The sequence below is a fragment of the Bufo bufo genome, chromosome 2 (assembly GCF_905171765.1).
Source record: "Bufo bufo chromosome 2, aBufBuf1.1, whole genome shotgun sequence".
NCBI lineage: Eukaryota > Metazoa > Chordata > Amphibia > Anura > Bufonidae > Bufo > Bufo bufo.
Genome location: NC_053390.1, coordinates 600,355,979 through 600,369,621, shown reverse-complemented (window position 1 = coordinate 600,369,621; position 13,643 = coordinate 600,355,979). Strand labels below are relative to the sequence as shown.

Sequence of the window (13,643 nt, the reverse complement as noted above, 5' to 3'; positions counted from 1 at the left end):
AAAGTTAAAAAGTTTTAAAAATATACATATAAAAATTCAAAACATCCCCTTTCCTCCATAGTAAAAAAAAAATATATAAATAAAGATCATTTTCACCATTGCATCTCAAAATGCTTGAACCATGAAAAGATAAACGTATTGATCCTGTATGGTGAATGCCGTAATGGGAAAAAAAAAATCCAAATGGATGATTTGCCGTTTTTTTTTGTTACTTCACCTCCCCAAAAATTGACTAAAACATGATAAAAAAAAAAGTTATACACACCGCAAAATGGTATCACTGAAAACTACAGATCACCCCACAAAAAATGAGCCCTCCCACAGCTCCATAAAGTTATCGGGGACAAATTAATGCGAAAAAATATTTGTTTGTAAAGTTTAGGTTTAAAGTTCTAAGTTTTTTTTAAGTATTACAACACTAGAAAAAATAGAAAAACTATACAAATGTGGTATTGCTGTAATCAAAAAGTGACCAAGAGAATGAATGGCACAGGTCAGTTTTACCGCATAGGGAAGGACTCACTGAATACTTTAGTGTATAAAGACTGGGTAAATATTTTAAACAGTATCACTGAACAGTATATACCCTTAAAACGTCACTTTTATTGATAATATCTAAAAATATATACCCACATAAAAAAATATATGAACAAACAAAACATAGATTAAATGGAGATAATTATCACAATATAGGGCTGATAAATACATTTGATAGAATTCAATTGGTACCACAAATGTGGTTACGGTACTGCGGACCTCGATGGTGGAGGGATTAAGTTCACCATGTCACTTGGTAGGGGGTTAACGTGAACGCGTGCATGAGCCCTTATTGTGATCTGAGCCATGTTTGGCAGAGATGTAATAATAACCCTTTAATCTTGCACCTTACAATCACCGTGGAGGTTAAATGATTCAGGCTTTATTATCAGTGGCATAGCACTATGACATACTGTCCAAAAAAAACAAAAAACGCATACCTGTATAGGGACTCTGGTTCAGATGAATTAGCATTTGGATCCAAAAGAAATCTTTTCTGCTGAACATGATTTCCAGATTGTACATTGAGCACTGGGTAACCCATCTGTCTGGTCCAGGTGTCCATGACGTCTTTGACTGGTTGGCCACTTGCCTAAAGAAAGACGACTGATAAATTGCGTTGCCAGATAGCACTGGAGCTTTCCCATTTATGTCCCATTGTACATATAGCATCAAGACATTCCACTGTACTGTACTGAAATCGTAACCAACTTTCTTCAGCATTTCTAGCGAGCAGCAGTAAGGCTCCATTCACACGTCCGCAAAATGTGTCCGCATCCTTTCCGCAATTTTGCGGAAAGGGTGCGGACCCATTCATTCTCTATGGGGACGGAATGTGCTGTCCGCATCCACATTTGCGGATCCGCACTTCCGCATCCGTGCTTCCGTTCCGCAAAAAAATAGAACATGTCCTATTCTTGTCCGCAATTGCGGACAAGAACAGGCATATTCTATTATGTCGGCAATGTGCGGTCCGCAAAATGCAGAACGCACATTGCCGCTTTCCGTGTTTTGCGGATCCGTGTCTCCGTGTATCCGCAAAACACATTGCGGACGTGTGAATGGAGCCTAAGGCCTCTTTCACACGGCCGTTTTTTTTTTTCCCGTTTACTGGCCGTTTTTTTGCGGTCCGTATACGGTCCGTATACGGAACCATTGATTTCAATGGGTCCGCCAAAAAAACGGAATGTACTCCGTATGCATTCCGTTTCCGTTTTTCCGTTTTTCCGTTCCGTTTTAACATAGAACATGTCCTATATTTGGCCGCAAATCACGTTCCGTGGCTCCATTAAAGTCTATGGGTCCGCAAAAAAATGGAATGCATACGGAAGTGCATCCGTATGTCTTCCGTATCCGTTCCGTTTTTTGCGGATCCATCTATTGAAAATGTTATGCCCAGCCCAATTTTTTCTATGAAATTACTGTATACTGTATTTGCCATACGGAAAAACGGAATGGAAAAACGGAACGGAAACGGAAACACAACGGAAACAAAAAACGGAACAACGGATCCGTTTAAAACGGACCGCAAAACACTGAAAAAGCCATACTGTCGTGTGAAAGAGGCCTAAGGCTGGGTTCACACTTGAGCGTTTTACAGCGCGTTCAAACGCGCTGTAAAACGCTCAACACATGAAAACCAATGCTTCCCTATGGCCCTGGTTCTCACTTGAGCGTTTTACAGCGCGTTTGAACGCGCTGAAAAATGCCCTACGCTCAAACAAGTTCTTGAGCTTCTTTGGGGCGTTTTGACGCGCGTTTGTGGCCATAGGACACTGCAGTCAATCACACAAACGCGCGTTTACTATTGCAAAAAACGCGCATAAAAACGCGCGACAAAAACGCGCGTTAAACGCGCATATCAAATACGCTCAGGTCTGAACCCAGCCTAAGGCTCAATTCACACCTGAGCGTTTTACAGCGCGTTCCTACGCGCTGTAAAACGCTCAACAAGGAGAAACCAATGCTTCCCTATGGGAATGGTTCTCACCTGGGCGTTTTACAGCGCGTACGATCGCGCTGTAAAACGCCCGACGCTCACACAAGTACAGGAGCGTTTTTTTGGGCGCTTGTCGCGCGTTCCCGTACATAGACTTTCGGGAACGCGCGACACTGTGTGCACACTTGTCTCTGTATGCGCGCTTGTAAACGCCCGTACAATCGCGCATACAGAGCGCTCCTTTCAGAACGCTCAGGTGTGAATTGAGCCTAAGGCCTCCTGCAGACGAACATGTGCGCCCCGTGGTCGCGCTGAGGCCCGCAAATTGGCCTCAAACACCGTCCGTGGGGCAGCCGCAGCAGATCCGGCCGTTCCGCAAAAAAATAGGACATGTTCACATGTTCTATCTTTTTGCGGAACGGAAGTACGGGATGAAACCCCACGGAAGCACTCCGTAGTACTCCCGTAGGGTTCCGTTCCGTGCTTCTGTCCCGCACCATTCCGCATCTCCGGATTTGCAGACCCATTGAAGTGAATGGGTCCGCATCCGTGATGCGGAATGCCCACAGAATGGCACTCGTGTATTACGTTCGTGTGCAGGAGGTCTAAAGCAGCCGCTGTTCAAGGGACTGCAACACAGATCTATTCAAGTGAATGGGGTGTATTGCAGTTCCCTGTACAGAGAGAGGCCGGGAGCATCACTGTGCAGGGAATATCACCGATATCAATATCAGGAGCCACAATGCTTAACTAGCACTGCAGCCCTTACATTCTGAGAATCAGTGGGGTCTAGACAGTTGGACCCCCATTGACCAGTAAGTAACGGTACACCCTAGTGTAATATGTTATTTCTTTCCTTATTAAGAGAACCCATTTGAAATATTTGTATCAATATGTAGCAATCATAATACAAAAAAGCATCTCCACAGATTTCTCACCTCAGCCAGAGAACCCCAGAAGTCATCTGTTTTGGCATTCTTGAACTGATATTTCTTTAGATAATTCTAATGTAGGAATAATATATTTAATTATATATTGTCTACACAAACAAGAAATTAAGAAGAAAGCACATTACCAATAACCCCCAACAGCCCAGCTTCCATGACTGTGGAGTCCACTCCATTCCAAAAGATAAATCTTAAAATTATATTATCAGATATTGGCAACAGATTGGTTATCGCCAGACAATGGCGTGCAACACAAAATCCTGTGCCGCTACCCCGTGTTGGCCTAACGAATATTTCACCTTCAGATGGTCCCTAGCACCTATATTAACATGGTTATTCGGCAGAGTACGAGCATTAATTCAATGGGTGGAAGAAGGTACTGTCAGTGATCTAAAGACACTGGTGATGGCCGGTTAACATTCAACTTGACCAGACCTTGTTTCCAAAAAGTGATTCACTGATAAGCAGGGGCAGACTGGCCATAGACAGTACAGGGAAACTTCGTGGTGGGCTGATGCCCAGGGAGCTGTCTGAGTCCTCCTCACTACCGCCAACCAGCTAACTAATGATCTGACTATCTCAGAGTTAATGCTAGGAGTGTCAAGTACTTATGCACTTGGCTGGTGGCTGGTGACCTCCTGACTCCTGAATTCAGGCCATCCTGAGGAAGCTAGGGAGGTATTTTGTTCCACTGGGGAACTATTTTGTCATGCACTGTGGTATTTCCTTGTACTGGGGCAGAATATTGTGTTGCATTGTGGTATTTGGTTCTGCTGGGGCGGTATTTTATGCTGCAATATGGTACTTCTGGTCCACCTTCTTGTGTTGTCATGCCTTCTGTCAATTTGGACCTGCCAACAACATGGGGCCACTTTTAGTCATTTTCCAGGGCCACTTTAAGTTTCCAGTTTGCCCCTGCTGAAAAGTATCTCATGCATATGAGGAGCTGATGATGAGAACCAAGGAGGTCATGTCTACAGACAATGACCAGGTTGAGAAATTTCCTGACATAAATTACAGCTGGGGGTTTTTAATAGAATCACCGTGCTGGTTAATGTCTCTTTTTGGTCTAATTTTATACCTTGGCAAATTGTGACATGCTTCACCCTTAGGCTACATGCACACGACCGCATGTGTTTTGCGGTCCGCAAATTGCAGATCCGCAAAAAAAAAAAAAAAAAAAAAGGATGACATCCGGATGACATCCATTCTTTTTTGCAGATCCATTGTAACAATGCCTAAAACATGTTCTATTTTTTTTTTTGCGGGGCTACGGAACAGACATACTGATGCGGATGGCACACGGTGTGCTGTCCGCATATTTTTGCGGACCCATTGAAATGAATGGGTCCACATGCTATCCGCAAAAAAACAAAACGGAACAGACACGGAAACAAACATTCGTGTGCATGTAGCCTAAGGGTACTTTCACTCTAGCGTTTTTCTTTTCCGGCATAGAGTTCCGTCACAGGGGCTCTATACCGGAAAAGAACTGATCAGTTTTATCCCCATGCATTCTGAATGGAGAGTAATCCATTCAGGATGCATCAGGATGTCTTCAGTTCAGTCATTTTGACTGATCAGGCAAAAGAGAAAACCGCAGCATGCTACAGTTTTATCTCCGGCGAAAAAAACTGAAGATTTGCCTGAATGCCGGAACCGGCATTTTTTCCCATAGGAATGTATTAGTGCCGGATCCGGCATTCAGAATACCGGAATGCCGGATCCGTCCTTCCGGTATGCGCATGCACAGACTGAAAAAAAGGTGAAAAAAATAAATGCCGGATCCGTTTTGCCAGATGACACCGGAAAGACGGATACGGCATTTCAATGCATTTTTTCAACTGATCAGACATTTTTAAGACTGATAAGGATCCTGATCAGTCTTACTAAATGCCATCAGTTGGCATACGTTTTGCCTGATCCGGCAGGCAGTTCCGGCGACGGAACTGCTTGCCGGATCTCTCTGCCGCAAGTGTGAAAGTACCCTTACTCTCTGTTTTCCTCTCCCTTGAATTTATGTCATAGTTTATGCTTGTGATATTATACTATCCATTGAATTTACGAATCTTACACTTAATCTTAATTTTGAAAAATTGTTTGTTATTTGGAAAATGTAGTAAAAAAAAATACACATACAAAAAATGTTGACTTTTAAAGTTCTTATAATGCTTTAACCTACTATAGTAGGTATTTTCTGGCACATTCAGAAATAAGAATGATTAAAGGGAACCTGTCGCACATCTTTGTTTTTATAAATCTGTCTTTTTTCTTAAAACACTTTGTTGCTATGTCATTATACCTGTTAGAAATGTATGATGATTACTACACAATCTCACAATGTACAATAGGGGCTCATAGTGCTGCAATGTTTAGGGTCGCATCCGTTTTTCAAGGAGAATGACAACACTGAGTTGTCAATTTATTAGTAATAATTATTCCAAAAGACATAGAAAAGATGCTACAGAATGGTTATTACTTTTGAATGCATGTCTACAACTGACATGTCAGGCGAGGTGACAGATTCTTTTTATGTTGTATATGTCAGAATTGTAACAGCATACCATAAACTAATCAATATATTATATACTGTATATACCGTAATATAATTTTATATAACAAAATATATTACTGTACCTGACATCCTAACTGGAATTTTTCTGGCATAATCCAATTTTCAAGCATTCTTAAAATGGATGCTCCCTGGAAACATAATGAAGATTTACTATGTTTTGTATCCTCTATCTTACACAATGATTCAGATTATGGTGAAGGTCTTGTGTGAAATCAAGTTACATGTTATATAAAAGGAACTGCGTCAATTTCTTCTAACTATTGATATACATTGTGTATTCCAAAAATTCTAAATGCTCATCAAATGGGGAATAAGTCCCAATTAGGGCTCATGCACTGAGCTTGCACACTGACGCAGGAGACCCTACAGGTCTCTATAGCAGGCCAATAGGCAGTCACTGAGGCATGGGAAGCATTGGCTCCCAAGGCATGCCATGATTTATTTTTTCATTGATTTTTCCCTAAAAATGTTGTGTGCACCTAGTGTGACTTGAAAGCCTTGCCCAATTTTTATGACACATAGCGGGACATTAATCAAGACTGGTGTTTCCAATCATCAGTCTTGAACGCCTGTGGTGAATTAAGATGTGCCTATTTTATTAAGAGTCAGATGCCTCTTAATAGACTAGTCACATATCTGGCAATATGTGAGCCAGAAATTCAAGTCTGCACCAGCCAGGAGCTGGCATAGAACTTACGCCAGTTTCTTGTGCAAGTCATAGTAGATCTGGCAGCAGTGGAGGTCCTGACCCCTCCGTTAAGGCCTCCCTTTTCTCGCCACTTCGGAAAAGTGTTTAGAAGCTCTATAAGTCGTAAATGATGGCACTTTTTTAAAGTCCCAATAGTGGCATAAAAGCTTTAATAAATGTCCGCCATAATGTGGAAAAAGTAGTGGAGGGGCTTCATAAATGTGGCATGTGGCCTAAATACTATGGTGAAACATGGCATTTTGACTCATGCCACATTTGCACAAAAAATTGTGACTTTGTTGTTTTTCGCTTCTCTCGTGACTCTTTAAAAATGACCTGAAAATTGAGTGGGATTTATGGGGCAAGTGGCCTCCCATGGCCGAACTTACCATAACTTACGGCAGATCTAGATTTGGTTTTCCATCACACTGACAACCAAAAGGTGCACCATCCTTATTAAAGGCATGTGTATGAAAAGCTGGTCTTAATAAACCTCCCCCTAGGTTTTTGTAACATATTTATACTAAAAAACTACAGGGTGGGCCATTTATATGGATACACCTTAATAAAATGGGAATGGTTGGTGATATTAACTTCCTGTTTGTGGCACATTAGTATATGTGAGGGGGGAAACTTTTCAAGATGGGTGGTGACCATGGCGGCCATTTTGAAGTCGGCCATTTTGAATCCAACCTTTGTTTTTTCAATAGGAAGAGGGTCATGTGACACATCAAACTTATTGAGAATTTCACAAGAAAAACAATGGTGTGCTTGGTTTTAACTTTTTAACTTTATTCTTTCATGAGTTATTTACAAGTTTCTGACCACTTATAAAATGTGTTCAATGTGCTGCCCATTGTGTTGGATTGTCAATGCAACCCTCTTCTCCCACTCTTCACACACTGATAGCAACACCGCAGGAGAAATGCTAGCACAGGCTTCCAGTATCCGTAGTTTCAGGTGCTGCACATCTTGTATCTTCACAGCATAGACAATTGCCTTTAGATGACCCCAAAGATAAAAGTCTAAGGGGTCAGATCGGGAGACCTTGGAGGCCATTCAACTGGCCCACGACGACCAATCCACTTTCCAGGAAACTGTTCATCTAGGAATGCTCGGACCTGACACCCATAATGTGGTGGTGCACCATCTTGCTGGAAAAACTCAGGGAACGTGCCAGCTTCAGTGCATAAAGAGGGAAACACATCATCATGTAGCAATTTCGCATATCCAGTGGCCTTGAGGTTTCCATTGATAAAGAATGGCCCCACTATCTTTGTATCTTCACTATCTGTGAAGATACAAGATGTGCAGCACCTGAAACTACGGATACTGGAAGCCTGTGCTAGCATTTCTCCTGCGGTGTTGCTATCAGTGTGTGAAGAGTGGGAGAAGAGGGTTGCATTGACAATCCAACACAATGGGCAGCACATTGAACACATTTTATAAGTGGTCAGAAACTTGTAAATAACTCGAGAAAGAATAAAGTTACCAAGCACACCATTGTTAAAACCAAGCACACCATTGTTCTTCTTGTGAAATTCCCAATAAGTTTGATGTGTCACATGACCCTCTTCCTATTGAAAAACAAAAGTTGGATTCAAAATGGCCAACTTCAAAATGGCCGCCATGGTCACCACCCATCTTGAAAAGTTTCCCCCCTCACATATACTAATGTGCCACAAACAGGAAGTTAATATCACCAACCATTCCCATTTTATTAAGGTGTATCCATATAAATGGCCCACCCTGTATAAATCTGCCACATTATGCCCCAACATATTTCAGTAGATTTGCTGGTATATTCACAGGTGGTGGACAAATACCAATTGTATTCTCTAAAAAACAGGCTATATTATAATTAGAGATGAGCGAATTTCCGCTTATGAAATTCGTTCACAATTTGTTTAGTGGTAAAAGGTGAATTGCGTTATGGATTCCGTTACCACGGACCATAACGCAATTCTATGACGGAATGCATAACGGAATAGCTTTAGGGAACAATTAGCTAATCCAAATGAAATATTAGTGCAGTATTTTATTTTTCAACCTATAGTAAGGTAAAAAAAACACACATGCTTTCCTACCAGAGTAACTAGATTTGCTTTTCGAATTAATGCAAAAGACACAAGAGCCCCAAACATATTTCTGATATTATTTCTAACCTTATTGTATGAAATGGCATCAAAGACGGATGTTATCTCTGCTGGGGTGGAGACATCGACAATAATTGGGTGAGAGGACTGTAGTGCATCATCTCTCATTACAGGTAACAAATCATCTATTAAAATTTGGTCGGGCTGCAAAATAAACAGATTGTAGTTTTGAAGAGCTGTTATTGTAGTAAATGAAACAAATTACACATTTCCATATGTACGAAAACACAAGACATAACCCCTCTGGGCAAAACGGAGACAATGGAGGGGGGGGGGGGGGTTATCAAAACTGGTGCAAAGGAAAAGGTGCAATCTGTTTGGTTGATCTGAGCAACTCAGTCAGTTTTCCTTTAAACCAGTTTTGAGAAAGCCTTCTGTGTTATGCTGAGAACAGGGCATGAATGGACTTATCTGTGTCATGTACTATCCCCTCAGGATCTGCACTAGACATAAGGTGGGGAACTTATCATCCCCCATACACTGGGTTTTAAATGCCATTGCATCCAAATATAAGTGGAAGTAATTTTTTTATTTACTTTCTGAAAATGGGGCAAGGTGGGGTCAGAGTGTGGGCAAGGCCATTGGCCATGTGATAAATTCATAAAAGAAGATATACCAAACCCACCATTTTCAGCTTTGCGGCTCCAGTCCTCACCTCCAGTTTGTATTCTATTATATTCTCTGCCACTAGTTTTATGATGCTAGGTTCTACCACTGGGACCAGTGATTGGCTGCATCAGTCATATGCTGTACGTGCAGTACCCCAGACCAGGATACTTGCAAAAGGTTTGGTTTTGCAATGCTAGTTGTTTAATGTAATGCTTTGATTTACTAAATTGCATGTTCAGTAGTTTTGTATTGATCTGTCAGGGTTAACAATATTGACTCAGCTCTTTTTAGGATTCTAAAGGATGGACTTAGGTCTGCCCCTAGTTTTGGGAGTCTAGTGCTAGCTGAAGAAAGGGGAGGAACTTCATGTGCTCACTCTCCAGAAGACTATGTCTGATTTCCAGAGACTCTCTGTCTCTCTTGGCAATAAAGCCATCACTACTCTAAAGTACTCCATAAAGAGAGAAGAGAGAAAGAATTAAAAAGGTCCAGAGTCTAAAAGTCCGGGCACTGGAGTCAGGCAGTGAGGTACTGTGCTCGTTTAAGACTGGTAGAGACTTAGGTGCTGTGTAAGGGAACTTTGCCAATACACACTTCCACATTATGTCATGGTTTGGCCAGCTGTATCTTAATTCTGTACCCCTCAGCCTGGGAATTATAGACAAGTTTGCAAGAACCACAACTACAAGCCTTAGATTCTGCAGAGAGAGGAAGAGGGATAAAGATAGAGGGAAGAAGTACCATCATTACAGAATGCATTGCTATTGGGAATATTCGCACTGTGAACTGTGCCTTTAAACTGTTGGATGTACAACTACTCCTATTCTGCACTTTAGTAAAGAGAGACTGATTTACTTTCTCTTACTGGCCTGGGTACTAACTCCAGCATCATCCACCACAGCACCTAAACCTCCTGCCTTGCACCCATACCACACTCAAAACACCAAAGACACCCCAACTACCATCAAGCAGGAACCCCAACATCAGGGTGTACCCCAAGGGAAGAAAGAGTGCACCCTCCTGTCACTACCTGGCCCTAGGGAGCATTGGTTTGAGGATTGGCACTGTGAATAACTGTTGAAGCCACTACAACTCTCATCGCTGAAGCCAGTCACTGGCTGCAGCGGAGCATGTGACCATAATGATTTCAGTAGGGCTGGCAGGCTGAGGGATAAAAAAAATCATTTTCCCAGAGAAAACTTTTTAAGGGAATCTGTCACCAGTCGCTGCTAGGTTCTAATACCTCCAGCACATGCCGAGTCCCGATATTTATGAGCTTCTGGCTGTCTCTGCCCCCTGCCACTGATTGACAGTTTTTTCCAACTGAATTAGCATTAGGGTGGTGGAGGAAGCCTGGAGATCATGAATATTCAGGACTCCTCGCCACGGGCAAGAGCTGTTCAATACAAGATTTTAGCAAAATTGCTGAGTCAGTTAAAGAAAGTGTCCCAGCATTTTGCTAAGGAGATCTGTCACTATTTTATGTTGCCTTTACTTAGGACACCACAAAAGCGGTGACAGATTCCCCTTAAGTCAAAAGTGGAGAAAGTTTCTTGTACAGCCCCCCAAAGGGATTTCTCTCGCATTGGCCACAGCAAACAAGACAATATATGGCTGCCATTAAATCTGGCCATGTAATACATGGTTCTTCAAAATGAGCGCTAGTAAATGTCTTAATGCATTTATAAATCTGCCTAGTTTCCTACTCAATATTCGTAGTAGGAGTAGTACTAGTATCAGTATATCAACCCCAAGAATTGCTGTTGAAAATGGACAGAAATGTTTGTGAATTTTGCCTTAAATTGCCTAATGTGGACGTCCAACAATTAAATTGTCCCCATTTTGATTCTCCTTTTCTATTATTTTGTCTCACTTTATTTTTCATGGCTTTGAAGAATCTGAAAGTGGCAATTTTAATAAGTATGTATCAGTCTATCAACCCCAAGAATTGCTGTTGAAAATAGACAAAATTGTCAAATCTGGATGTCAAAAATCCAAGTTGCCCCCAGTGTGATTCTCCCTTTCCGTTATTTTGTCTCACTTTATTTTTCATGGCTTTGAAGAATCTGAAAGTGGCAATTATTTGTGTCTTTGAATAGTATCGTTATCAATGTTATATTTTCTTTTGCTAAAAGAAAACAAAATACAAAAACAAAAACAACTAGCCATGTTCCATAGAGGTTCTGTTGAATTCACTCCTGAATACTCAAAGAAGCTGGCGAAGCCTTCATTCAGCCACAGGTCATCCCACCAGTCCATCGTCACTATGTTTCCAAACCACTGAAATAAATAAGCAACGAGAACGTTTGCATGAATCTTGCTCAGAAAAACAGTGTAGAGCTTGTAGCAGTGACTACAATTACATAGTAACTGCTCTTAATATCAGTATGTATTGTCAGGAATCCAGCAGATGCCAGATGACATAGATATGCAAATAAAATCCACATTTTATGGTAAAGTTGCAGGCATTTTTTTTTCTTCCAGGCAACTTCTATAGGGTTAACTCTGCATCCTCCTTTCAGTGGCATAACATATAGGGGTGCAGACACTATAGGATGTAACTATATATGGGTGTTTCATTGAAGCAGAACTGCAAGGATCTGAGGGCAGCATATATGACGGTACGGCCACACGGAGCGGCCATGGTGCGGTCAGGTCGCAGTAGTGGTGTGGTCAAGAACAGAGAGGCCAATTATCCGCAGCTGCCTTTCATTTAACTAATGCAGAGCGCACTTTATAATCGGTCTTTATTGTTAATGGCCACACCGTATAGAAGGTCTCGCGCGGCTTATGAACAATGAAGGATATGTACAGATGGGCCACAATTTTTAAGAGGCTATCTGGTGCCAGAGGGATAGATTAAGGCTACTTTCACATTTGCGTTGTTAATTCCGGTATTGAGATCCGGCAGATGATCTCAATACTGGAAGTAAACAGATCCATTTTGATTTTGCACATCAGGATGCATCCGTTCCTTTTCATATTAAATGATAAGTTCAGAATTGTCCAAATAGATACTGAAGGGGCTGTCCAAGTTATTTTTTATTGATGATCTATCCTCAGGATAGGTCATCAATATGAGATTGGAGGGGGTCCGACACCCATCACCCCCCCCCCCTGCTGTTTGAAGAGAAGGCGTGCCGTGCCAACGCTGCCTCCTCTTCATTGTTTACTTTCTCGCCATCGCATCCACAGTGTAATTACATCTAAGCCGCCCCATTCATTTCAATGGGATTCTCGTTCCCATATAACTGTATACTACAGAGCCGTCCCATTGAAATGAATGGGATGGCTTTGGTGTAATTACACCTGCTCACCACTGTAGATGCGACGGCAAGCAGGTAAACAATGAAGAGAAGGTAGCACTGGCACGGTGTGCACCTTCTCTTCAAAGAGCTGATCAGCGGGGGTGTCCTGAGGATAGGTCATCAATAAAAATAACTTGGACAACCCTTTCAATGTTGACCATGTTATAAATGAGTACGTCTGGATGTACATACCTCACTATTCTTCAGCTTTGGGGACAATATTAAAGAGGTATTCCAGAATTGTAATGATGATAAGTAGTGTTTAGCAAAGTTTAGAAAAATTCGATTTGGCTGCTTCACCGAATTTCACAAATAGATTTTCTTTATGACGTTTTACTTCATCACGAAGTGCATTTCTTTGTAAGTAGCGGGCGCAATGATGGGGAACGGCCATTGTGCCGCCCCCTGTCATTGAACCCCTCAGATGCTGCGTTCATAGATCACTGCATCTCAGAATAATAGTGAGGGCTTTTAGGGGTTAATCCGTAAAAAAAAAAAACCTTATCCATTTTAGCACGAAGAGGCCACCTTCTTGATTGAAGACTTCACGCTGGCCGTCGTGGTGACGTCATACGTCACTGTGCAAGAGATTTTCAATCAAGATGGCCATCGGCGGCCTCTTTGGGCTTAAATGGATGAGTATGTTTTTTTTTAACTCCATTTCAGGGAAAATTGATTCGTTACCACGAAGCACGAAGAAATTCAGCTTTGCGGCTAATCAAATTTTTCCTAAAATTCTTATGAAATTCCACTTTGGATACTTTGATTCGCTTAAACCTGATGATAAGCCATCAATATCTGATTGGCAGGGGTCTAACATCAATATTACAATCCTAGAATACCCCTTTAAGCACATGGGTGCACTCGACACTGAACGTAATCTA

General features: G+C 41.7%; 1 protein-coding gene across 1 annotated transcript in view; it reads right to left on the bottom strand.

Annotated features, from left to right (window-relative positions):
* The window catches only part of LOC120989922 (glutamyl aminopeptidase), a 66,619-nt gene that overhangs the window by 25,362 nt on the left and 27,614 nt on the right, over positions 1–13,643 (bottom strand). The window contains exons 6-10 of the mRNA XM_040418373.1: positions 11,618–11,731; positions 8,852–8,986; positions 6,061–6,126; positions 3,415–3,480; positions 978–1,129 (exon numbers count right to left, since the gene is read on the bottom strand). Of these exons, the coding sequence (XP_040274307.1) occupies positions 978–1,129; positions 3,415–3,480; positions 6,061–6,126; positions 8,852–8,986; positions 11,618–11,731 (533 nt within the window). The remainder of the gene's footprint in view (positions 1–977; positions 1,130–3,414; positions 3,481–6,060; positions 6,127–8,851; positions 8,987–11,617; positions 11,732–13,643) is intronic.